The sequence below is a fragment of the Rhinopithecus roxellana genome, chromosome 2 (genome assembly GCF_007565055.1).
Source record: "Rhinopithecus roxellana isolate Shanxi Qingling chromosome 2, ASM756505v1, whole genome shotgun sequence".
In the NCBI taxonomy this organism is placed as follows: Eukaryota; Metazoa; Chordata; class Mammalia; order Primates; family Cercopithecidae; genus Rhinopithecus; species Rhinopithecus roxellana.
Window position 1 is genome coordinate 159,513,352 of NC_044550.1, and position 27,236 is coordinate 159,540,587.

The window sequence follows — 27,236 nt, forward strand, 5'->3', positions numbered from 1 at the left end:
TGAATTCTGGTTGGTGATGGATAATGGAAACAACTTTGTTGAGGTTCCCAGTGTGGCCGGCACTGTTCTCTTTAGATATTTATGGTTACGTCAAAGAGAAAGTCACTGTGCTAGTCTTTTTTTTCTTTCTTTTTTCTCAGGGTCTCGCTCTGTCGCCCAGGCTGGAGTGCAGGGTCGTGATCAGGACTTGACCTCCCGGGCTCAAGCAGCCCCCCCACTTCAGCCACCCAAGTAGGTAGGACCACAGGTGCGTGCCGTCGCGCCAGGCTTTTTTTTTTTTTTTTTTTTTTTTCAGTTGAGTCAGGGGTTTTACCATGTTGTCCAGGTTGGTCTCCAATTCCTGAGCTCAAGTGATTCTCCCGCCACGGCCTCCCAAAGTGTTGGGAATACAGGCATGAGCCAGGGCTCATATACGGCTGCTAATTTTTTTTTTTTTTTTTTTTTGAGACGGAGCCTTGCTCTGTCGCCCAGGCTGGAGTGTAGTGGCGCGATCTTGGCTCACTGCAAGCTCCGCCTCCCGGCCATTCTCCTGCCTCAGCCTCCTGAGTAGCTGGAGCTACCGGCGCCCTCCACCACACCCGGCTACTTTTTTGTATATTTAGTAGAGACGGGGTTTCACCGTGTTAGCCAGGATGGTCTCGATCTCCTGACCCCGTGATCCACCCGCCTCGGCCTCCCAAAGTACTGGGATTACAGGCGTGAGCCACCGCGTCTGGCACCAGGCTGCTAACCTTTTAATAACCTGCTTTTAACATTTGCTTATTTATCTTGTTTTTGTTGTTGTTGAGGGAGTCCTGCTCTGTCGCCCAGGCTGGAATGCAGTGGCGTGATCTCGGCTCACTGCAACCTCCGCCTCCCGGGTTCAAGCAATTCTCCTGCCTCTGCCTACCCAGTAGCTGGGACTGCAAACGCCCTGCCACCACTCCCGACTAGTTTTTTTGTAGTTTAGTAGCTCTGGGGTTTCACTTTGTTGCCCAGGCTGGTCTCGAACTCCTGAACTCAGATAATCCGCCCGCCTCGGTCTCCCAAAGTGCTAGGATTACAGGCTTGAGCCACCGTGCCCAGCCTTCTTATTTATCTCTTTAGAAACCAAATAACTTTTTTTCATTATATCTGATTTTACAGTTATCACCCAGCATACTTACTGAGCCCTCCATTTCCCAGGCACTATTTAATGATCTGGGGGTTATAGCAATCACCCCAAATCTCTGGAAGGAGAGAGACAAGCACATAAATACATAGCAATATTGTGTAGAGAGAAGAGCTGGGAAGGAAAATGAAACCCAGTAAGGGGATGGCTAGTGATGGAGGGGTGTTCTTTGAGATAGGTGATTGGAGAGGGCCTCTCCAAGGACGTCTGGACTGTAGTGACTGGTGTGAAAATTTAACTAGGAGTGCTTTCTACACCGAGGGATCCCTGAAGAAGAATACTGCCTGGGTGTTTAAGGAACCACAGGAAGCTCAGTGCCAGAGGAGTGAGCCAGGGCAGAAATGTTCAGAGAAAAAGCAGGAGCTTCCCTTTGCCATTCAGTCTCAGATCAAGTCATCTTCCCAGCCTCAGTTTCACTTAGATCCCCACTCCTAGTGCTTGACGCTGTTTAATTTTCTTCACAGCATTTATGTAATCTGAAGTTATCTTGTTCATTTCTTCATAACTAAATCACCTACCCTCCTCCTCCTTCTCTATCATACACATGCCAACTAGAAAATAAGTTCTATACATACATCAGAGCCTGCCCATCTTATTCACCTGTATCCCCAGAATCTAGAAGGGTGCCTGGCATAGATAGACATAATAAATATGTGATGACTAAAGAACCAGAAGAGACTGCCAGGAGGAAACAAGTCTACTCCAGCAGTTTTCAGACAGTTTTGGTCTCAAGGCCCCTTTAAACTCCTAAAAATTATTGAGGATCCCAAAGTTTTTGTTTATGTGAGTTAAGTCTGCTAATATTTATCTGATAAGTTAAAACTGAGACCTTTAAAAATCAATTCGTTAAAAAATAATAAATTCATTACATATTAACAGAAATAATCTATTAAAACTAATACTCTATTTTTTAAAATAAGGAATAAATTAGTAAATATAATGGCATTTTACTTTTTTGCAAGTCTATATATATATATATATATATAATATATAAATTTTTTTTTTTTAGACAGTGTCTTACTCTGTCACCCAGGCTGCAGTACAGTTTCACAATTAGAGCTCACCGTAACTTCCGCGTCCCAGGCTCCAGCAATTCTCCCAGCCAGCCTCCCAAGTAGCTGGGACTATAGGCCTGCACCACCACACCTGGCTAATTTTTTGTAGAGATGGGGTCTTGCCATGTTGCCCAAGCTGGTCTCGAAGTCCTGGGCTCAAGCAATCCACCTACCTTGGCCTCCCAAAGTGCTGGAATTAAAGGAGTGAGCCACTGTGCCCAGCCTTTCAAGTCTCATTAATATCCAGTTTACCTAACCTCAATGTAAATTTCCTGAGAGCATGGTCAGTGGTATTTCTCTTGCAGTCCCCCTGGAGTACTGCACAGAAAAGCACTAACATGTTTTGGATTTTGCTGAAAACCCATCACTTCATTTATAAGATGAGAGAACACTGCTTTAGAAAAATTACCAAGAACAAGATAATGTATGTAGAAGTTTAAAACAGTGCCTCGCGTAGACTGAGTTGTTAAGGAGTGGCACGATGTAACTCCCTTTTTTAAATTTTTTTTTTTTTTTTTTTTTTTTTTTTTTTTTTTTTTGAGACGGAGTCTCGGTCTGTCGCCCAGGCTGGAGTGCAGTGGCCAGATCTCAGCTCACTGCAAGCTCCGCCTCCTGGGTTTACGCCATTCTCCTGCCTCAGCCTCCCGAGTAGCTGGGACTACAGGCGCCCGCCACCTCGCCCGGCTAGTTTTTTGTATTTTGTTAGTAGAGACGGGGTTTCACCATGTTAGCCAGGATGGTCTCGATCTCCTGACCTCGTGATCCGCCCGCCTCGGCCTCCCAAAGTGCTGGGATTACAGGCTTGAGCCACCGCGCCCGGCCATTAATTTTTAGAGATAAGGTCTCACTATGTTGTCCAGGCTAATCTTGAGCTCCTGGCCTCAAGTGATCCTCCCACTTTGGCCTCCCAAAATTCTGAGATTACAGGCATGAGCCATTGGGCCTGGCCTGATTTATGTTTTAAAATAATCTTTCTAGTCATACAGATAACAGGAGAACAAGTGGAGAAGGCAGGGAGACCAGTGAGAGTTATCTAGGCGTGCAGAGAGGATGGTGACTTGTACCAGGGCAGCTGAGACAGTGGTGGTGAGACTTGGGTCAAATAAACCATGACTTGTTTAACAACCAACTGGTTGGGAATGGAATGTTAGTGTCGTTTGAATGTAACTTTTTTTGTTTTCAGAGGGAGTCATGCCCTATCACCCAGGTTGGTGTTGGAGTGCAGTGGTGCAATCTTGGCTCACTATAACCTCTGCCTCCTGGTCCAAGTGATTTCTCCTGCCTCAGCCTCCCAAGTAGCTGGGACTACAGACACATGTCACCACGCCCAGCTAGTTTTTGTATTTTCAGGAGAGACAGAGTTCATTAAGTTCCTGGCAGCTAGATGCACGTTCAGTGACAACTATTAAATTTCATCTCAGTCAGGCACGGTGGCAGCTCACATCTGTAATCCCAGCACTTTCAGAGGCCTATACAGGTGGATCACTTGAGGCCAGGGGTTGGAGACCAGCCCAGGCAACATGGCAAAACCCGTCTCTACTAAAAATGCAGAAACTAGCTGGATGTGGTGGTGTGCACCTGTAGTCCCAGCTACCTGGGAGGCCGAGGCATGAGAATCGCTTGAACCCGGGAGGCAGAGGTTGCAGTCAGTTGAGATTGCGCTACTGCACTCCAGCCTGGGTGACAGAATGAGACTGTCTTCAAAAAAAAAAAAAAAATTCATCTCAACCAGATTAGGTAAGCCACATGAAACCAGGGCCTGTGCTATGCTTTTTGTGTCCCACACACTAGTAAACACAAGAGTTCCATTGTTCCTTTATCCATAAAAAGCCTTGACAGAAAAGCCTTCTATCAAAGCCCGACTGAGGCTCTGTATCACCCAGAATAAATTTGTTTTCAGTTTCCTTCATAAGCCTGTAATTCCAACCCTCTGATTCCATCTTTCCTGATGAAGTGACTTCTGAACATGGATAACCAGGGAAAACTGTGTTTGCTCACAACACTTACCGGGTTTTAATTCTAATAAATACCACAAACATGCATGCCCATTTCCATTCCCTCTGTAAACCAGTTTAGATATACAATATTTTTGCACGTCAAATTTCTTTAAATGTTAAAATTAACAGTAACAAAGAGCTTTTCCTGTCAAACATTTTCGAAGTTATAAAAAGGGCACACATCCCATTGGTGGATTAATTTGATTCATCGGATACAAAAGTAAAAAAGAGGAGAGCTTTGTTCTAAGTCTGCACCAGTGGAATTATGTTGATTGGTTATAGTCTCAGGAGGTAAGCAAACAGTTTTACCCATAGACAGTCTTTTTTTTTTTTTTTAAGATATGGGGTCTTGGTCTGTTGCCCCAGCTAGAGTACAGTGGCTCATAACTCACTCATAGCTCACTGCAGCCTCAAACTCCTGGGCTCACGCAATCCTCCTGCCCCAGCCTTCTGAGTAGCTGGGACAACCAGTGCACCACCACAACACCCAGCTTATTTATTTATTTATTTAGAGATGGAGTCTCGCTGTCACCAGGCTAGAGTGCTGTGGCACAATCTTGGCTTACTGCAACCTCTGCCTCCAGCGATTCTCTTGCCTCAGCCTCCCAAGTAGCTGGGATTACAGGCATGCGCCACCACGCCCAGCTAATTTTTGTATTTTTAGTAGAGACGGGGTTTCACCATGTTGGCCAGGATGGTCTTAGTCTCCTGACCTTGTGATCCACCCGCCTCGGCCTCCCTAAGTGCTGGGATTACAGGTGTGAGCCACCGCACCCAGCCTTAAAAATTTTTTTTTATAGAGACAGGGTCTCACTGTTGCCCAGGGTAGTCTCAAACTCCTGGGCTCCAAGTTATCCTCCCGCCATGGCCTCCCAAAGTGCTGAGATTACAGGTGTGAGCCACGGCATCCGCCTGCCTCCCCACCTGCTTTTTGAAACAGGTTTTTTTGTTTTTTGTTTGAGATGAAGTCTGGCTCTGTCGCCCAAGCTGGAGTGCAGTGGTGCGATATTGGCTTACTGCAACATCCACCTCCCAGGTTCAAGCAATTCTCCTGCCTCAGTCTCCCTAGTAGCTGGGATTACAAGCAGGTGCTACCACGCCTGGCTAATTTCTTTTGTATTTTTAGTAGAGATGGGGTTTCACCATATTGGCCAGGCTGGTCTTGAACTCCTGACCTTGTGATCCACCTGCCTCGGCCTCCCAAAGTGCTGGGATTACAGGTGTGAACCACCGCACCTGGCCCAAGACAGGTTATTGCTCTTTCACCCAGGGTGGAGTGCAGTGGCATGATCAGGGCTCACTGCAGCCTTGACCTCCAGGCTCAAGCGATCTTCCCACCTCAGCCTCCAGAGTAGCTGGGCTCAGCTGACAGTCCCTTTTATGATCATTTCTTTTATCAATACGCTGTTGGCTGGCTTCTTTTTAAAATTTCATAAAATAGAGACAAGGGTCTAACTATGTTGCCCAAGCTGGTCTCAAACTCCTGGCCTCAAGCAATCCTACTGCCTTGGCCTCTCGGAATGCTGGGAATACAGGCATTAGCCACTGTGCTTGGCCTGTGGTCATGTTTCTTACTTCAGTACTTCAAATAAATTCTACATCCATTCAAGTCACTGAACTGAAAAAGAGCATTGCGGTGTACCAGTACAGCAGGCAGACCACCTGGCTTGAACTTTGAGCTACCAGTTACTTGCTCTGTGACATCAGTGGCATGTTACTAAACCTCTCTTGTGCCTCGTTTCCCTCATCTGTCATATGAGGATAATAATAGTACCTGTCTCATTGGGTAAGACTCAATAATTTAATACCTGAAAACACTGAGGACAATGTCTGGCAGATGGTAAGTCAACAATGGTTAGTTAATATCATTCTGACTGATTCATTTTGGAAATCATGTGCCAAGCCACTATTACCCAAACTGATGAGCTCAATCACTGAGTAGTTTTAAGTGATGAGGAACATTGAGAAAATACATAGACCACTGTGTGCCAATTTACATAGTTCCTATAACATGGCTACAAAGACGAATGATATTCCAGTAATAAGTGAGTTTGTAGCAGTATGTAAGTAAATATCAGAGCCACACCAGAGGGCACAAAGTTGGATTTATTATTTCCGACAAGTGCATAGTAATTTTCAGTTTGCTCATGTTCCTAGCATCACAAATCTGAGGTACAATTTTGCTTATCAATTAAAAACATATACTCTGAAAAGTGATTAGGAAGTTCTAAAAATTTTAATCATTTATAGAGTATCTTAAAAATCCTTGTCAAGTAAGATATTAACTTTACCTTTATAAATCTTTGTGTAAAATGAAAAAAAACTCAAGGCATACAAATTTCATTGTGTTCTACATTTTTAAATACCATCCTTTGTCTCCATTAAAAGATTTTCATCCATTTATTCAAAAACCTTTTAAGTTCAACTGTCCAATTTAAGACAGAGTGAAGACATTTTTGAGTATCTGAACTAAGCATTGTCTTGACTGAAACGAAGTAAGAACTCGATGAGAGTCCTTGTGGGCCTCCCGGTCATGCCTTTCCGGAGATAGGGAACCTCATCTTTGTTGGTCATCACGCCTGCTATGTCTAAATGTGCCCACTTAGGATGAGTCACGAATTCTTTCAGGAATGCTGCAGCTGTACATGCTCCCGCAGATCTGAAGAGAAAGACAAAAAGCACTTTACAACCCCATGTAACTGTGCACTGAGATCCCACATTCTTGTTAAGTACATTCTATAACCAGAGAACAAGAGTCAAGCTTATAGGACCTATTAAGATGCTAACCCACATATCACTTTCAGAATATTTACTTTCAGATATTGCTTTAAGCAGTAAAGGATACATTCCATATTCCTTTTTGCTATGGTAATGAATTCCCGTATTTTCCATCTCTTTCCCTTACCATTTACTTAAAATTACTGTTAAGATTAGAAACCTGCAAATTTTGAGACCTGGTTGAAGATATACTTGAAAATTAAAAAGCTTTAAAAAGCTTTTTAAAAGACATTAAAAAGCTTTAAAAAGCTTTTTAAAAGACATTAAAAAGCTTTAAAAAGCTTTTTAAAAGACATTAAAAAGCTTTAAAAAGCTTTTTAAAAGACATTAAAAAGCTTTAAAAAGCTTTTTAAAAGACATTAAAAAGCTTACAAGCACTACACCGAAAGGATATTAAATAGTTAAACCTTGTATAAGGGGATAAAATTGAAAATAGCTATTTTGGCAATCAAGGATGATTGTATAATTGTACATTTAGCTTATCTTACATACCTATATTTTCCAATGTTGTTAACATCAGCAAGCTGGCAATCTACAACCTGTCTTGTATAATGTTCGAAGAGAGGCATCCTCCAGACACGGTCCCCTGTTTCAATGCTGGCCTAGAGAAGAAACAGGTATGACAGGTGGAAGAGTGGATGAGGCGGTTCTGGGAAATTCATGGCATTAACATGCTTAATGCATGAAGGAAGAGTTGTTCTAACCTGTTACTCTAAAATATGAAACTGTAAAATAGGATTCAGAATTGTGTCCACTCATTAAAAGATTTATTTTAGAACTATAAAAGAGGCCGGGCGCGGTGGCTCAAGCCTGTAATCCCAGCACTTTGGGAGGCCGAGACGGGCGGATCACGAGGTCAGCAGATCGAGACCATCCTGGCTAACACGGTGAAACCCCGTCTCTACTAAAAATACAAAAAAAAACTAGCCGGGCGAGGTGGCTGGCGCCTGTAGTCCCAGCTACTCGGGAGGCTGAGGCAGGAGAATGGCGTGAACCCGGGAGGTGGTGCTTGCAGTGAGCTGATATCCGGCCACTGCACTCCAGCCTGGGCCGCAGAGCTAGACTCCGTCTCAAAAAAAAAAAAAAAAAAAAAAAAAAAAAAAAAAAGAACTATAAAAGAAACCAGGAGGCCAGGCACGGTGGCTCACACCTGTAATCCCAGCACTTTGGGAGGCTGAGGCAGGTGGATCATGAGGTCAAGAGATCGAGACCATCTTGGCCAACATGGTGAAACGCGGTCTCTACTAAAAATACAAAAAATTAGCTGAGCATGGTGGCGTACACCTGCAGTCCCAGCTACTTCTGAGGCTGAGGCAGGAGAATTGCTTGAACCCAGGAGGCAGAGGTTGCAGTGAGCCAAGATTGCATCATGACCTGGCGACACAGCAAGACTCAGTCTCAAAAATAAATAAATAAATAAATAATAGAAAGCAGGAAAGCTGTGAAGCAATTTCACAAATCTGTAGGGCATTTTGCTAACATCATCAAACTACAATTACAGGCTTTGTGGGTTGATTAGGGTGAAAGAATTCTTACGTGGCAGGTCACTTCAACGTGACAGGAACACATGACTGGACCTGTATCGCTGAAACCCTGAGACAAGGTGATCACATTCATTCATTCATCATTTACCCACTCACTCATTCATCGTTTACTGAACTACTGAGCACCATCAGGTGTGCTGAAATACTACCATCTGAGTCACCCAAGGGCCTACAGGCTGGTAGGAGAAACAGATACATAAACAGATTATTTAACTCACTGGTAAAAAGTCAAAGACCTAAAAGAGAAAAATCAAGAAGCAGCAATAAAAGCTGTTATTTTAAGACATAAGTAAATACTAGATGAATCAGTCAAGGGTTGAAAGTGGCTGCCTTCTGGAAAACAGACTGTGGGCTGCTGATTATTGATTTATGCACATATAACGGAGATTTTTTTTTTAAAGCTTAAATGATTTTTAAAAGTCAAAACAACAATGTTGTGGGTGGGATGAAAGAGAGGGATAACAGTTATGTGGGAGGCCAGAGGAAAGGTTCCTGGCCCAGCCTGGAAGGAGATGATGGGGGTGAGTATTGCAGAGCTGGGAAAGCTGGGCTTCACGAATGACGACATATATGAAGGAGAAGCAGTTTAGGGTGAAAATAAGTTTAGACCTTAAACCACCCTCAAGATTGTATTTGGGGACATTTTATGTTTGTCCCCCACTAGCACCAAGTAAGCTCCCATTAATTACTAGTTGAATGAGTAAGCAGCCGGCTGGAGCTGTCTAGCAACCACATGGGTACACAGAGGCTGGGGGCTCAGGAGAGAGACAGGAGCCATCAGGCACATGTGTTGGCTGGAGCTTCCCTGTGAGGACTGTGTAGAGTAGAAAGAGCCTATGTCCTTGAACTGAACACCAGCAAAAGGGAATAGATGAAGAGATGGACAGGAGAATCACAGGAGAAGGCACCCCAAGAGAGGATTATCACAGAAGAGGATTATCACATGAACCAGGTATTGGGAGGCCAGAGTCACTTGGCCTGTCACAGAGACAGGCTGAGTTAGGCTAACAGTGGCGTGGGCAGTTGAAAACCAATGGCAGTAAGTGAGGGTGTGTGTGTGTGTGTGTGTGTGTGTGTGTGTGTGTGTGTGTATGGAAATGGGGGTGACTGTTGGGAAGAGGCTGGCTGTGAAGGGTCATGGAGGGAGGCACAGAGCAGGCAGTCTGAAGACACCCTCATCGCTGCAGGGTGAACTCCTTTACATGACTCACAACACGCAGTCACAAACACTGCTCCACAAAGCCGTCTTCAAAGCCGTTTCTACCTCAGGGATTCTAAACTATGACCACAGTGTTTGTGAGACATTTTCACAGGACTCTTGAGGTCACCAGAGGGGAGCAGGGGGCATCATCCCCTCCTTTAGGAGCATTTGTGGAAAACCCAATGCCACTGAACTCAATTTATTGCTGCAGTTCATTTTCAATTCAAAGGCAAACCTGCAGCATAAAAATCTCTTTAACACAGGGTTGAAGAAGTCTACCCTTCTAAGGCTAGAATAATTTATTCACCATCTCTACAATTTAGATATACAAATATTATTCCTACCTCGAAGAGTTTGTTCCAGAGCCAGGATGAATTGGTAAAGACCCCAGTGGCACCGGACCCCAAAGCTACATCCATGGCACCTGTAAAACACCAGCCCTCAGGTCAAGTGCAGTCTCTCCAGGCAAAATGGGCTCCTACGCCCTGCAGACGGAAACCTTAGCACGTAACCTATTTAATGGCTTCCTCATTTTCAAAAATAGATAAGCTTAGAAAATCTTTCCTGTAAATACTTACCATATTGTTATGTTTTTCAAGTCAGAATTCACTTACATTATTAGGAAATGCACAAAAGGAACCTACTAAATTTGACCAATAATTTCATTGTAGGAATAACTGTTACCTATTTTTGACATTTCCTTCCAGACCTCTAAACCTTTTTTTTGAGAAAGGTCTCACTATCACCAAGGCTGCAGTGTAGTGGTGTGATCAGAGCTCACTGCATGCAGCCTCAGACTCCTGGGCTCAAGTGATCCTTCTGCCTCAGCCTCCTGAGTAGCTGGAATTACAGGTACATGCTGCCATGCCCAGCTAATTAAAAATTTCTTTTTGGGCAGGGCACGGTGGCTCACACCTGTAATCCCATCATGGGCGGCTCACCTGAGGTCAGGTGTTCACGACCAGTCTGGTCAACATGGAGAAACCTCGTCTCTACTAAAAATACAAAAATTAGCCAGGTGTGGTAGTGGGCACCTGTAATCCCAGCTACTCGCGAAGCTGAGACAGGGAGAATCACTTGAACCCAGGAGGTGGAAGTTGCAGTGAGTCGAGATCACACCATTGCACTCTAGCCTGGGCGACAGAGTGAGACTCTGTCTCAAAAAGAAAAAAAGGCCAGGCGCAATGCCTCACGCCTGTAATCCCAGCACTTCAGGAGGCTGAGGTCACCTGAGGTTGGGAGTTTGAGACCAGCCTGACCAACATGAGAAACCCTGTCTCTACAAAAAATACAAAAATACAAAATTAGCCGGGCATGGGGAGCATGCCTGTAATCCCAGCTACTCAGGAGGCTGAGGCAGGACAATCGTTTGAACTGCTTGAACCCGGGAGGCAGAGGTTGTAGTGAGCCGAGATGAGCACTCCAGCCTCTTGAGCAACAAGAGCGAAACTCCATCTCAAAACAAACAAACAAACAAACAAACAAAAAACAACTATTTCTTGTTGTATAGATGGGGTCTCATGTTGCTCAGGCTGGCCTTGAACTCCTGGGCTCAAGCAACCCTCGCATGTCAGCCTCCCAAGGCACTAGGATTACAGGTGTGAACCATCATGCCCAGCCCAACTTCTAAACTTTCGTAAGAAACACTTAAGATCACCCTGTACATGTTCAAGCGTGTGTTCCTCCTTTTTTGAGACGGAGTCTTGCTCTGTCGCCCAGGCTGGAGTGCAGTGGCGTGATCTCGGCTTGCTGCAACCTCCGCCTCCCGGGTTCATGCCATTCTCCTGCCTCAGCCTCCCGAGTAGCTGGGACTACAGGCACGTGCCACCACGCCTGGCTAATTTTTTTGGTATTTTTAGTAGAGAGGGGATTTCACCGTGTTAGCCAGGATGGTCTTGATCTCCTGATCAAGATCCTCATGATCCGCCCGCCTTGGCTTCCGAAAGAGCTGGGATTACAGGTGTGAGCCATCACGCCCGCCGTGTTCTTCCTTTTATGCTTTAAAAATTTATTCTATTCCTCTTTGGCTGGGCGCAGTGGCTCACGCCTGTAATCCCAGCATTTTGGGAGGCCAAGACGGGTGGATCACTTGAGGTCAGGAGTCCAGACCAGCCTGACCAACATGGTGAAACTCTGTCTCTACTAAATATACAAAAATCCAGGTGTGGTGGCGCATGCCTGTAATCCCAGTTGCTCAGGCGGCTGAGGCAGGAGAATAGCTTGAACCTGGGAGGCAGAGGTTGCAGTGAGCTGAGATCATGCCACTGCACTCCAGCCTCGGCAACAGAACGAGACTCCATCTCAAAAAAAAAAAAAGAAAAAATTATTCCTTTTTTATAAACAAATGTTTGAAAGTCTTTTTAATGATTTAAAAATAGTCCACTGGATGGAGGTATCATAACTTACATACTACTGGCATTGAGGAATCTAATTTTTCAGCAATTTTAATCACATCTAAGTATTGCTATAAGACTTTGATATCTATTATCACTGATTCATATTTACTTGTTTCATCTTTAGTTTTTTTCTAATTAGCATATTTTTAAAAAATCAACTTAAAAATCCAGATTTGCAGATCATCTTGAGAAGAGACAATCAGGTACAGCCATTAGTGCTGCCTCCTTTAGTTGTGGTATTAGCTCTCAGCAGTCTCATTTGTTACTTGCCTGGCCCATCTGTAAGCACTGAGTCAAGGAACACGTCTGCTTCCTATGCATATCCTTAGGGTCCAGAAAGCACACTGCCTGGCATAAAGGAGTTAAGTATTTATTGAAAGGAAAAGCCAACCTTACTATCCTTCAGTACCAGGACAAGCACTGAACCCACCACCATCAGTACCAGGACACGCACATGGAATGTCAGAGGAGACAGCACTGAAACTGGGGGAAATCTACAGTCTTCACAAGATGGCATTTGCTCCCTGTAATGCAAAGTATGTCCAAGTTGCTCCTTAAATTCTTAACCATGTCTTTACACGAAACTGCTCATGAGCATCTCTCCCAAGGAAAACTGAAACTTGAAGATACTACTAACTAGTCAGCCCTCCGTTATCCATGTGTTCTGCATCTATGGAGTCAACCAAATGCAGACAGGAAATATTTTGAAGCGGGGGAGATGGCTGCATCGGTACTGAACACACACAGACTCTTTTTTTCTTGTCATTATTCCCTAAACAATACAGTGTAATGAATATTTACATAGCTTTATATTGTATTAGGCAGTATAAGTAATCTAGAGATGACTTAAGTATACTGGAGGATGTACATAGGTTATATTTAAATACTACGCCATTTTACATAAGGGATGTGAGCATCGTGGGTTTGGCATCTGAGGGGGGATCCTAGAACCAATCCCCCATGCATACTGAGGGACAATATATACATACCCATCAATACTTTTCAAGTTAGTGGTTTTTTACATAATTATTCACTTGTCCTCAAAATATTTCAATCAACCCCCTAAGAGTCATCTATCAGTTTTAAAATTTGTCACAGAAAAGATGAACAATCCCCTCAAAAAAGAACATGCCATCTTCTCTTAAAGTAATAGAAAACGGCAGGCATAAATATTTAAGGTGGTCCAGTTGGGACACAGCTGTAAAGATGATTTCATGATATATTTAAATAGTTTATTTTCTCTAATTCCAGAATTATTACCACCACCCATTTCAGAACTACTAGTAGCAGAGGCATCCTTCCCATTTTCCTTCACAAGGCACACTTGGAGCCCTGTGTTGTGATGCTCACTGATGGACGTTACCAGAACTGCTCATAGTCTGGAAGAAACATCAAAGCCCCAAGGAAAGTGAGGACAGCACCACAGTCATTCCATACTGAATTATGCCCATGCACTAAGAAAATGAAGAGAAGCACCGTGATTGGATGGCCGTCCCCGAATATGTCACTGTTCCTACAATCTGGGGTATGGCCTGCCTTTCAAAGCACACTAACATCTGTTCAGTGTCTATGATGTACTGGGCCATGCACATCAACCTGTATCGTCTCCTTTAATCTTGGCAGGCATCCTTCCTGTGAACGAGGTGGTGGTATACCCCTTTTATGGATGAGACAACTAAAGCCTAGTCCAAAGTCATGTGTTATTACAAGTGAGAACAAGTTTTAAAATCAGGTCTTCTATTTCTGAAGACTGTGTACTTCCTCCTATCAAGAGCCTAAGCTTAGAAACTGGTTCTTATTCTCCTCTTGGAATCCTAGCTTCTGGAACTCACAAGGGGCTCTACAGTATTTGGGGAACCATCACCCGGTGTGGGCTGAAAGCACACCCAGAAGGTCACCCTTGGTTACTTAGGGCCTTTCCCACCTTCTCAACCCCTCAGACTGAGAAAAAATGGGGTAGAATGCTGCTATTAAGCATCTAGGAAAAGTATTTCCCAAGTGTTAATTATGAAAGTTATGTTTAAGTTGTAGAACTTGATGTATCTGATGTATCTATCCTCTGTGATTCCTCATTTACAGTAAGGGGGTACCTGCTTCACTGCCACTGCCTCCCCCAACCTCCACCCTAGAAGCTCTGCTTTTCAGCTTAAAGTATTTGCTAAACTGAATAGGTAGACCAAAAACCATGGAAACACTATAATACCAGCTTTGAAAAAGAACTCTTAGCAATAGACTTATGGACTATTTTAGACCTACATATAAAAGGGAACACGATTTCTGCCAAAGTAAAGGCTCAACATGACCAGGGCAAGAATAAAACCAAAGGATAAAAAATGATCTAAATTTTCATCTTAAAAGTGGCAGACTCTGACTTTAAGATACAGAAATTAGTCATCCCTTTAGGAATCTATTCCCGGCCCTCCAGGGCTGGTGGTGTCACAGCCTGTATTAAAGAGGCTTTCCAAAAATTCCCTCCAGCCTTTACAACTCTTCCAGGCAAATGGAATTGTCCCCAGCTACCAATGCTCAAAAGGGATAAAGAACTTGCCTGGCTGACTAGCAGGTGGCACAGCTGGGAGTTCCACCTGAGCCTGGCCTTAAAGCACAGGCTTCACACTGTGTCACTTGTGGATCCTGCTACCCTGCAAAATGTTTTTATTTCCTTATAACGTCAAGTATAAAAAGTTCCGGGGGGGGGGGGGGGCGGGGAAATAAAGCTCTGAAAGCTCAGAGAATATCAGATACATTACAATTAGTTATAAAAAGTAAAAGAAAGCTATTGACTTGGGGATTTATCATTAATCTTTTCAGATCTGTATCAAATGATAATTGTAACAGAAACCATCTCTTAACATCATTTTTTAAAATTTAATTTAATTTTTTTGAGAGGGAGTCTTGCTCTGTCACCAAGCTGGAGTGCAGTGGTGCAATCTTGGCTCACTGCAACCTCTGCCTCCTGGGTTCAAGCGATTCTCCTGCCTCAGTCTCTCGAGTAGCCGGGATTACAGGCACGCGCCACCACACCCAGCTAATTTTTGTATTTTTCGTAGAGACAAGGTTTTACCATGTTGGCCAGGATGGTCTTGATCTCCTGACCTCATGATCTGCCTACCTCGGCCTCCCAAAGTGTTCACATTACAGGAGTGAGCTACTGCTCCCAGCTCTTAACATCATTTTTAGATGTTACTCTAGATGAGCTCATCTGGCCCACTTGTTATTTCTTTGTTTAAAGGTACAGCCCAGGCTGGGCACCGTGGCTCACGCCTGTAATCCCAGCACTTTGGGAGGCCAAGGCGGGCAGATCACCTGAGGTCAGGAGTTCAAGACCAGCCTGGCTAATGTGGCAAAACCTCCATCTCTACTAAAATATAAAAATTAGGCCAGGTGCAGTGGCTCCTGCCTGTAACCCCAGCACTTTGGGAGGCCAAGGCAGGCAGATCACCTGAGGTCAGGAGCTCTAGACCAGCCTGGCTAACATGGCAAAAACCCTGTATCTACTAAAAATACAAAAATTCACTGGGTATGTTGGCATGTACCTGTAATCCCAGCTATTTGGGAGGCTGAGGCAGGAAAATCGCTTGAACTCGGGAGGCAGAGATTGCAGTGAGCCGAGATCGCGCCACTGCACTCTAGCCTGGACGACAGAGTAAGACTCTGTCTCAAAAAACAAACAAACAAAAAAGGTACAGCCTGGAATGTTTTAAAACAACAAACCTAATATTCAAAACATTTTACAACTGCAGAACAATTCCTCTGGTGAAAGCTCTTTGAAGGCCAATGGACCAAGCCAAATTTTAGCAAAATAACGCCCAAGTATAGTGTGTGAAATCCATGCAACAAACAAGACTTCCTTCAAACAAAATCAAGGAAAGTGCGTGGTCTGACCTGTTAAGGTGGCAGCATTGAGGATGACCTTCGGGTTAAACGTGTGTGCGTAACAGAGTGCATCAGCCAGTATGAGCCTCCCCTCAGCATCAGTGTTATCAACCTGCAGAGGGTCAAAAACAGAAAGGGTAACAGCATGAGTAACGAATATGAGAACTAGACACTTGCAACAGTGTTCGACAGAAAAGCTGGAAAAGCTACTGTGACGTGTGTCATTATCAAAACCATTCATATACTTCAATGAGAATAGGAACACATCTGATCAGGAGAGCAAATATTATTTAATAATCCCCCAGCACCTTGGGAGGCAGAGGTGGGCAAACAGCATGAGCTCAGGAGTTTGACACCAGCCTGGGCAAGATGGTGAAACCCCATCTCTAATTAAAAATAAAATAATACTAATAATTATAATATAATAATCCCTGTACCAGAGCTGATGACTAAGGTTGATGACTTTGGAAGTGAAAATAAATAGAAAAATGTCTAGCCCACTTTACCCGTAACTTCGTAAGAAGAAGGGGAAAAATGTCAAGATTTCTGCAAACGCGGCTAAAGAGCTTAAAAAGCTACACCTATGGCAGTCTCAGTCCTAGAAATGAAAACTCTTGCAGCTTCAGTAACGCTTCCTAACTAGATTCCCTTCTCTTAAATAGAGGTCCAGTCATTATGGGTGGCTTGTACACACGTGCATGCATGTGCCACATGGAGGACCTGCTGCCACATCCCCTTGAGTGCAGGGCCCATGATGTAGGACAGCGTTTTCCACCTCAACAGCTAAAATGGAAAAAAGTCACTCCTAGCACAAGTAGATCCACAAGATAGCCCATCATTTTACTGCTTTGCCACACTCTGCAGGGCTGGCGGCAAATTCACCGAAACGTGTGCGTACAGCATACAGGAAGTGGTAGAAACAATCCGTCTGGAAAACATTCTTCAAAATTTCAAAAAGAGATACTCCTGCCTTTGCAAGAAAAGCTACTCAGGGGCTGGGAAAGGTGGCTCACACCTGTAATCCTTGCACTTTGGGAGGCCAAGGTGGGCAGATCACTTGAGTCTAGGAGTTCGGGACCAGCCTGGGCAACATGGCAAAACCCTGTCTCTACAAAAAATTAGCCAGGCATGGTGGCATGCACCTGTGGTCCCAGCTACTCAGAACGCTAAGGTGTGAGGATCACCTGAGCCTGGGGAGGTCAAGGCTGCAGTAAGCCATGATCACGCCACTGCACTACAGCCTGGGTGACACAGCGAGACCCCATTTCAGGAAAGGAAAAGGAAAAAGTAAGAAAGGCTACTCAGCACTAATGACAGTACCCTCCCCTAATATGGTGCTGGGTCTCTGTACCCATCCAAGCTGTGGTTATGCGGCTACCATGGGATTCCTGAGGAATGCCAGATGGGGAGTGCTGTGTCGTGCATTTACAAACCTGGATGGTCTTCCCGTTCCTGGCTCTAACAACATCCCCCGGCTTGTTGGCCTTGCCGCTGGGCATATTTTCACAAAGAGGGGCCAGACCTATTGGAAAGAATATATGAAAGCACACAGTACATGCTGGGTCCAAACATGCCACCCATGGGACAAGAGGCCACCTGTGAGCCATGAGCAGCAAGACACAAAGGCCACCTTAACGCACTGATCAAACATCACCAATGACACAACTGACATGATGTGTCAGCAACAAGATGTACACATCAGCCATGTAGCATTCTTCCCAAAGAAGTCTAACTTGATTCTAATCAAGAAGAAGCAGTTCAGATAAATACAAATTGCAGAATATCACAAAACAAGCCTAGACCCTTCAAAACTGCTAATGCCATGGAAGAAAACAGGAATACGATCTAGACTCAAGAAATCTAGAGCGACATGGCACCAATGGCAACGTGTGGTCCTTGATTAGTTTCTGGATTCAAAAGCTAAATATAGGCCGGCCATGGTGGCTCATGCCTGTAATCCCAGTATTTTGAGAGGCCAAGGCAGGCAGATCACCTGAGGTCAGGAGTTCGAGACCAGCCTGACCAACATGGAGAAACCCAGTCTCTACTAAAAATACAAAATTAGCTGGGCATGGTGGTACATGCCTGTAGTCCCAGCTACTCAAGAGGCTGAGGCAGAAGAATCGCTTGAACCCGGGAGGCGGAGGTTACGATTAGCCGAGATTGCGCCATTGTACTCCAGCCTGGGCAACAAGAGCAAAACTCTGTCTCAAAAAAACCCCAAAAAACAAAAACAAAAAAACCCTAAGTATAAATAAATAAAATGGACGTTTTTTACACAACAGGAAACTTGAATTAGGTTACTGTGTTAATCCTTGGAAAAGATAATGGTTTTGTCATTACACAGAATGTCCTTTTTCTTAGAGGACATGTCATGATGTCCGCAACTGACTTTTAAGTAGTTCAGGAAATAAAAGGGCTATGACAGTGAAGCAGGGGGGCATGTCTGACAGACCTGGACTCCAATTCTACCTTCCTTGTGCAATGGACATGACTCTGGGCATTAGTATTTAACCTAAGACTCTCTCCTCCTTCCCCGTCTGCTCTGAAATGAGTATGAGCAATGCTATTACACAAACTCCCAGCACTGTGCCTGGGAGTTTGGATCTTCCACTACTAAGAACTGCCACATAATGAGCACTTTTTCTGTCCTAGGCACTTTCTGTGTGTTGTGCCATTTCACCGGCCACAATCCTACGAGGTCATGAGCCAGCAATGTCCTGCCACCCTAGCTACCACTTAAGCACATTTCATAATGTCAACTACAAAGTTGACATTATGTGCTCCTGACCGCTAACCACCTTTTGCAGAAGTAAAACAAATCAATTCCAGTTACAGCCCACGGGCTGCAAGATACATTCCGCTCAATCAGCTCAGACAGTAAAACACTTATCTGAGCTAAATAGCTTCTGCTTGATGACTATTTAAAAATCATTTCTTATCTTTTCAGATTAGGTGAAATCATATCTGTTGTTTCTGTTCTCCACCTGGCTGGAATCCAGAAGCTCTCTGAGATGTAATCCCTTGCCCCACTTACCTATAATATTAATGGGCAAATTGAGCTTTGCAGCAGACACGATGGCTGAGCATATAGTTGCAGCTCCTCCCATGTCAGCCCTCATGAGGTCCATATTTGCAGAAGCCTTGATGGAGATACCACCACTATGGGGAAACAGACAGTGTGCAATATTAATAGCAAAGAAGATGGCCAAAATTACTTTATTTAAAAAGTACAGCCAGGCACGGTGGCTCACGCCTGTAATCCTAGCACTGGGAGGCCGAGGCGGGCAGATTACGAGGTCAGGAAATCGAGACCAGCCTGGCTAACATGGTGAAACCCCGTCTCTGTTACAATTACAAAAAATTAGCCAGGTGTGGTGGCACGTGCCTATAGTCCCAGCTACTCGGGAGGCTGAGGAAGGAGAATCGCTTGAACCTGGGAGGCGGAGGTTGCAGTGAGCCGAGATCGCACCACTGCACTCCAGCCTGGGCAACAGAGCGAGACTCTGTCTCAAGGGAAAAAAAAAAAAAAAAGATGTAAACTGAGAGTTAACCACCACATAAAAGCACCATATATGCCAAAGAAAAGTCAATTTTCTAAATTTAGAATCTGATTTCAACATTTTCAATGATAATAAATTTAGAATCTGATTTCAACATTTTCAATGATGATAGTACAGTCTTTATAAAAGACACAAAACAATTCCAGAAATATAGATGAGTGTCTTAGCTCTTTTTTTTTTTTTCTTGAGATGGAGTCTCGCTCTGTTGCCCAGGCTGGAGTACAGTGGCACGATCTTGGCTCACTGCAAGCTCCGCCTCCCAGGTTCATGCCATTCTCCTCCCTCAGCCTCCCGAGTAGCTGGGACTACAGGCGCCCACCACCACACCCAGATAATGTTTTGTATTTTAATAGAGATGGGGTTTCACCGTGTTAGCCAGGATGGTCTCAATCTCCTGACCTCACGATCCGCCCACCTCGGCCTCCCAAAGTGCTGGGATTACAGGCATGAGCCACCTTGCCTGGCCTTTAGCTCATTTTATTTCTACTTGAATGAAATTTAAACAGTGCCACTGGAAACATTACTATATCATAAAATTAACACTGTGCAAATTCCATCTCTTTATTATCTCATTAACTCCTGACACCCACATAGTCTTTTCAGCAAATTTTATGAATTGATCAACTTATGGAACGTGAAGGTCATGCGCTGTGAAGAAAAGCTGATGAGCTCATAGACGACTGGGAGCATTTCTCAAACCCACAGAAGGACAGAGGGCTAACATTTTCTTCCAACACTGCACAAGGCGTGCTATGTCCTGCCGATGGCAAAATACAACCTGAATGAGGCACAGGCCCAATGGCTCAGAGACAGTACTTCAACATGAGAACTGAATAAGGCTGCAATTAGCAAGAAACCAAACTACCTGACCCCAAGAGGCCTCTAACTAGTTAGTGGCTTTTCTGCTTCCAGTCCATAGGAGTCCAGAAGCAACGTGCTTCACAGGCCAAGCACAGAGCCAGGGGCTTCGACTCGGAGTTCTAATTGAGATCTGCTGCTCACGTGCCCTGGTGGCTCACTGGAGAGAGGTCTGCCTGCTGCTCTGAAGCCTGCTTTCCTTCAAAATTAAGTTCTAATTCTCACTTACCTCAGAAGCACTTGTTACTTAGATGGTGGGCATGTTCACCAAGAATTAAAGATGATTCCCTGGCTCAAACAAGAAAAATACATGGGAAAACCCCATGGACAAAGGCGACATGCTTTTGCATTTGAAGTTTTTCTTCTGTCCACCTGCCACATTTATCTGCAGGCCTGTTCTGGAAGTTCAGCTCTCTAATTCCTATGATTATGGTTCTAAGGTAGCCACCAGTTAAAGATCAGCAATCAGCTTTGCTCACTTTTTCAATCTCTCGCAAATCCACCCACTTATTTTCTACTCAGCTGCCCTCGTTGATGCTACCACCCTCTGTCATTTAGGTCTCCTTAAAGGGTCTTTCTGTATCAGTCTCACCACTGTCATTTCATTAACCACAAAGACAGCACATTTTTACACACACACAAAATCTATCTCAATCAAACTCTCAGTAGATTTTGTTGTGTGAAAAAACAAGCAGATATATCAAGTGTGGTGGCTCACGCCTGTAATCCCAGCACTTAGGGAGGCTGAGGCAGGCAGATCACTTGAGCCCAGGAGTTCGAGACCAGCTTGGGCAACATGGCGAAACCCCCATCTCTATAAAAAATACAAAAACTAGCTGGGCATAGTGGTGCACATCTGTAGTCGCAGGTACTCGGGAGGTTGAGGTGAGAGGATCACCTGAGCCCAGGGAGGTTGAGGCTGCAGCAGGCCGACATTGCACCACTGCACTCCAGCTTGGGCAACAGAGCGAGACCCTGTCTCAAAAAAACAAAACAAAACAAAACAAACAAAAAACCCAAGCAGATTCTAAAATGTATATGAAAATGCAAAGGATGTAACCAAAGTCATTCTGAAAAAGAAGAGCAAAGCTGGAGGACTCATGTAACTAGATTTCAAGCCTACTCAAAGCTGTAGTAATCAAGATACTTGGTCTTCAGGCACTGGTGAAAGGATACAGAGTCCAGAGGCAGACCTACAATTATATGGACAACTGATTTCCACCCAAGGTGCCAAGATAGTCCAGTAGGGAAAGGACAGTTTTTTCAACAAACAGTGTTGAAATAAATGAATATCCACATAGAGAAAAACAACACAAAAAACAAACCACGTCTTTTCACACCATACACAAAGATTCAAAGTGAATCATAGCCTCAAAAGCTAAAACTCACTTAAAACGAAATATATTTTAAAAACCTTAAAACTCTGTAAAGCAAACACTCCTACAAAAAGGGACAAAAGATTCGAATACCTTACTACAGAAGATATACCAATGTCCAATAAGCACATTAAAAAATGTCCAGTTGGCTGGGTGTGGTGGCTCACGCCTGTATCCCAGCACTTTGGGAGGATGGGGCGGGCGGATCACTTGAGGTCACGAGTTTGAGACCTGCCTGGCCAACATGGTGAAAACCATCTCTACTAAACATACAAAAATTAGCCAGGCATGGTGGTGCATGCCTATAGTCCCGGCTACTCGGGAGGCTGAGGCAGGAGAATCATTTGAACCCAGGAGATGGAGGTGCAGTGAGCCAAGGTGCACTCCACAGCCTGGGTGACAGAGCGAGACTCCATCTCAAAAAACAAAAATAAAAAAAAAATAAAAAACGACCAACTTCATTAGTCACTAGAGAAATGCAAATTAAACCACAAAGAGAGATGACTGTATACTCACTGGTACAGCTAGAATTATAAGGACTGACAATATCAAACACCGAGGAAAGTGTAGAACAATTAGAAATCTTTGTACATTGATGGTAGAAGTGAAAATGTAAACAATTTGGAAAAGTCTGGTAGTTTCTTAAAAGTTAAACACGCAATTATACAACACAGTGGCTGTTTTCCTAGGTACTCTTCCTTATACAAGAGTAAGGAAAACACGTCCACACAAAGGCTTACAGATGCTCTTAACTTTCTTCCTAATAGCCTAAAACTGGAAACAACACAAATTTCCACCAACAGATGAATGGGTCAACAACATTTGGCATTTCCATACAATGGAACACTACTCAGCAATAAAAAGGAAGAATGACTGACATGACCAACAACATAAACCCCAGATACTATGCTGAAAGAAAGAAGCCAGACATGAAAGACTGCATTTATATGAATTTCCGGAATAGGCAAAACTAGTCTGCAGTAATAGAAAGATGACTGGCTGTCTGGAGCAGAGGCAGTGGGAGAATGACTACAAAAAGCCAGAAGGAAACTTCTGGAGGACGAGAAAAATGTTGTATTTTCCTGACAGTGGTGAATAGTGCAGAGGAGCATATATTTGTTTTTTTGGTTTTTAAAATCAATCAATCTACTTATTTATTTAAAGATGGTGTTTTATTGGCCGGGCGCGGTGGCTCAAGCCTGTAATCCCAGCACTTTGGGAGGCCGAGACGGGCAGATCACGAGGTCAGGAGATCGAGACCATCCTGGCTAACACGGTGAAACCCCGTCTCTACTAAAAAATACAAAAAACTAGCCGGGTGAGGTGGCGGGCGCCTGTAGTCCCAGCTACTCGGGAGGCTGAGGCAGGAGAATGGCGTAAACCCGGGAGGCGGAGCTTGCAGTGAGCTGAGATCTGGCCACTGCACTCCAGCCTGGGCGACAGAGCGAGACTCCGTCTCAAAAAAAAAAAAAAAGATGGTGTTTTACTATGTTGCACAGGCTGCTCTTAAACTCCTGGGCTCATGTAATCCTCCTGCCTCAGCTTCCCAAGTAGCTGAGATCACAGGTGTATGCCACTGCACCCACCCGGGTACACGCATTTGTTAAAACTCACTGAGCTGCTCACTTAGAGGGGGAATTTCACTATATGTATAAATCTCATGTCATTCTGTTTGCTGGAAACCCTTCAGTTACTCTGAATTGTTCTTAGAGCAGAGTCCAAAATCTAAACAGGCCTGCAGCGACCAAGCTTCTCTGTACCTCTCTGGCCATATCTTGCCCCTTCTGTCCATCACGCTCTTGTGTGCAGGCACACCGGTACTCTTGCCATACCAGGAATTTACCCTGCTCCTTCCCACCTTGCAGCCTTCACCATGTTTCCCTGTACTAGAATGCCTGTCCCTAGTCTCTGCTGAGCTAATTCCCCCTGATCCTTCACATCTTCAACTAAAACTGACACTGCTGCAAGGAAGCCTTCTCTAAACCCAAAGGCGGCTTTGGGTTTAGGCTTTCGGGTTTAGGCTTCTTTGTTTTTATTCTCAGCAAAAAATGCAAATGTGGATTTAAATTAACAATAAATTTCACCCTTAGCATAAAAATATTTGTGTCACAATTGGCAAGACATTTAAAAACAGTTTAGGGCCAGGCGTGGTGGCTCACACCTGTAATCCCAGCACTTTGGGAGGCCAAGGTGTGTGGGTGGATCATGAGGTCAGGAGTTCAAGACCAGCCTGGCCAACATGGTAAAACCCCGTCTCTACTAAAAATATAAAAAAATTAGCCAGGCGTGGTGGCAGACACCTGTAATCCCAGTTACTCAGGACTAAAAATACAAAAAACTTAGCCGGGCATGGTAGCAGGCCCCTGTAATCCCAGCTACTCGGGTGGCCCAGGCAGGAGAATCGCTTGAACCAGGGAAGTAGAGGTTGCAGTGAGCTGAGACCATGCCAATGCACTCTAGCCTGGACAACAGAGCAAGATTCCGTCTCAAAAAAAAAAAGTTTAGGCTGGGTGTGGTGGCTCACACCTGTAATCCCACCACTTTGGGAGGCCAAGGCAGGCAGATTGCTTGAGCTCAGGAGTTCAAAACCAGCCAGGGCAACATAGTGAGACCTCATCCCTACTAAAAAAAAAAAAAAAAAACAGTTTAACTTTCTAAATTGTATTTGCTGTATTGTTTTTATGATATACATTTTAGTACAATAGTATAATGCATGTAACTTAGAAAAAAGCATGCATATTTTGAAAGGGATGTGCTCAAGATCTTTTACCAATGGGCTATACCAGGAAAACCATTTGGAGATCAATGCTTTAAGGGAGAAAATGTGAACTAGGGGGTGGGAGACACAAGAGGCACTTTGACCTGCTAACACAAGGAGACCACACTGGCAGCAAGCCATGCTAATGACAGAGGCTTCCTACATCTAGAAGAGTTCCAGAAAGGGCACAAAAATGTACGAGGGGACATCAACATCTCATGGTTCTCTAGCAGCATTTTCCAAAGTAGTTTCCAGGTAACGTGATTCCCAGAAATCAGGGTTCCTTCAAAATGAAATACAGAAAATGCTATATTCTGTACCCTGAGAAGTCCTGTAGTTAACCAAATAAAACGAAAATGAAACCCCTCATGTGTTTCTCTAACCTAGTTTTTTTGCTAAGTAGCCCTTTTTATGCCTCATACTCGCTGGCATCCCTGAAACTTGTGTTTGGTGGCAAATGCTTCCCATGGGAAATACCAAACTCCACCGTCTTTCTCAGTTCAGCCTCTCCTTGGTTGACATAACCGGATATAGTTTCCAACTCTAAGAAATACTTATGGTTGAACCAGATTCATGGGAGCTAGACTGGTCAGCTAAAAGAAGTAATCATCTGAAGTAAGCAAAGGGAAGACAGCACAGTCCAAACAGGGGCATCACCACTAACCTCGTGGAGAATCTCTAACAGCCACAGAGGACAAGCAAAGTGCATGGCAGAAAAATCTGAAGACACTTTAGGCAGAGCACAGTGGCTCATACCTACAACCCCAGCACTTTGGGAGGCTGAGGTGGGAGGACTGCTTGAGACAGGAGTTTAAGACCAGTATGGGCAACATAGTAAGAACTCGTCTCTATATTTTTTTTTAAAAAAGGACACACCTGAGTTTGACTTCTGACTCCACTTCTAGTTATGGAACTTTGAACAAATTATTTAAACTCTGAGTCATGGTTTCTTTACCTGTAGAATGTCTACAATACCTAGCCCACAGGGGTATGGTTAGGGCTAACACATGCAAAATACCTTACAGTCTCTGACATATTCTAAACATTTTAGAAGTGGTAGCATAATAAATTTAAAGTAATGTATACCTTCAACCAAACACCATGTTTTTGAATCAAACTATCAACCAGCCAGGGGCAGTGGCTCACGCCTATAATCTCAGCATTTTGGGAGGCTGAGGTGGGCAGATCACTTGAGGCCAGGAGTTCAAGACCAGCCCGGCCAAATGGCGAAACCCCATCTCCACTAAAAATGCAAAAATTAGCTGGCTGTGGTGGCGCACGCCTGTAATCCCAGCTACTTGGGAGGCTGAGGCACAAGGACTGCTTGAGCCTGGGAGGCGGAGGCTGCAGTGAGCAGAGATCATGCCACTGTACTCTAGCCTGGGCGACAGAGTAAGACTCTGCCTCAAAAAAAACAAAACAACAACAACAACAACAAAAATCAAACAAAAAAAAACCCCCTATCACCAAGTAATTTAACTGCATACAAATAATTCACCAAAATACAAAGCACAGACACCATAAAAAATACCTGTCAAAGGTAATTCCTTTCCCAACAAACACCAGGGGTGGTTCGTTTGCATTGGGGCTGCCTTTGTAGTGAATTTCCAAGAAGACTGGGGGCTCATCAGATCCTTTGGCCACGCTGAGGAATGATCCCATTGCCTGTTCTTCAATCCAAGACTTGGGTCTATAGGGCCAAAAGAGGGAAAAAGTAAATATACTGTTACCTTTATTTCAAAATAACAGAAAAAGCTCATCACAGTGTGTGGAAAAGTATAATATACAAGCTCTTAAAGTATACACAGATTAAGGTTTCAATTATCAGGTCCCATTATTTGCTTTCTGTATATTCTTGGGCAAGTCACTTGATTCTAAGCCTATTTCCTCATCTATAAAATGAGGTCTGTAACTCTTTCATCACAAGATGATCGAGTTACTAAGAGAAGTCATGTAAGGTACCTAATACAATGTCAACTAATAGTCTACAGTCTATATAATTAATTTCCTCCCTCCAATCTACTCAGATATTTCTACAATTTTAATTTAAAGATGAAGTTAGAAGGCCGGGTACGGTGGCTCATGCCTGTAATCCCAGCACTTTGGGAGGCTGAGGTGAGAGAACCGCTTCAGCTTAGGAGTTTGAAACCAGCCTGGGCAAAAAAGTGAAACTGAAACTGTCTCTAAAACAAATAAGGTAAGATATAATAAAGATGAAATTAGAGGCCAATGCAGGAGGATTATTTGAGCACAGAAATTTGAGACCAGCCGAGGCAACAAGTTGAGACTCGGTCTCTGCAGAAAAAAAAAAAAGACAAAATTAGCCAGGCATGTTGGTGCATGCCCGTTGTCCTAGCTACTGCAGAGGCTAAGACAGGAGGCTCGCTTGAGACCTGGAGGTCAAGGCTGCAGTGAGCCACGATCTCGCCACAGCACTCAACCTGGGCAACATAGCAACACCCTGTCTCTTAAAAAAATAAAATTAGGAATAGGCTCTGAGACCACAAAGAGTGCTTAAAGATAGGTAAGGGATCCATTGCTTTATTCCTAAAAATGAAAAAAAAAAAAAAAAAAAAAAAACAACCAACAAACAGCAAACCAAAGCTATATTCCAATGACTGGAAAAAAAATAGCCTATTTATTTGCTTTTTAAGAACTGCTGAATTCTATCTTTTTAATGTTGT

General features: G+C 44.0%; 1 protein-coding gene across 1 annotated transcript in view; it reads right to left on the reverse strand.

Moving 5' to 3' along the window:
• Window positions 1-6,292: 6,292 nt before the first annotated feature.
• The window catches only part of LAP3 (leucine aminopeptidase 3), a 31,686-nt gene continuing 10,742 nt past the window's right edge, over window positions 6,293-27,236 (reverse strand). The window contains exons 7-13 of the mRNA XM_010381698.2: window positions 26,084-26,242; window positions 19,035-19,159; window positions 17,431-17,519; window positions 16,007-16,109; window positions 10,070-10,149; window positions 7,473-7,582; window positions 6,293-6,861 (exon numbers count right to left, since the gene is read on the reverse strand). Coding sequence (XP_010380000.1) covers window positions 6,672-6,861; window positions 7,473-7,582; window positions 10,070-10,149; window positions 16,007-16,109; window positions 17,431-17,519; window positions 19,035-19,159; window positions 26,084-26,242 — 856 coding nt within the window. The 3' untranslated portion in view covers window positions 6,293-6,671. The remainder of the gene's footprint in view (window positions 6,862-7,472; window positions 7,583-10,069; window positions 10,150-16,006; window positions 16,110-17,430; window positions 17,520-19,034; window positions 19,160-26,083; window positions 26,243-27,236) is intronic.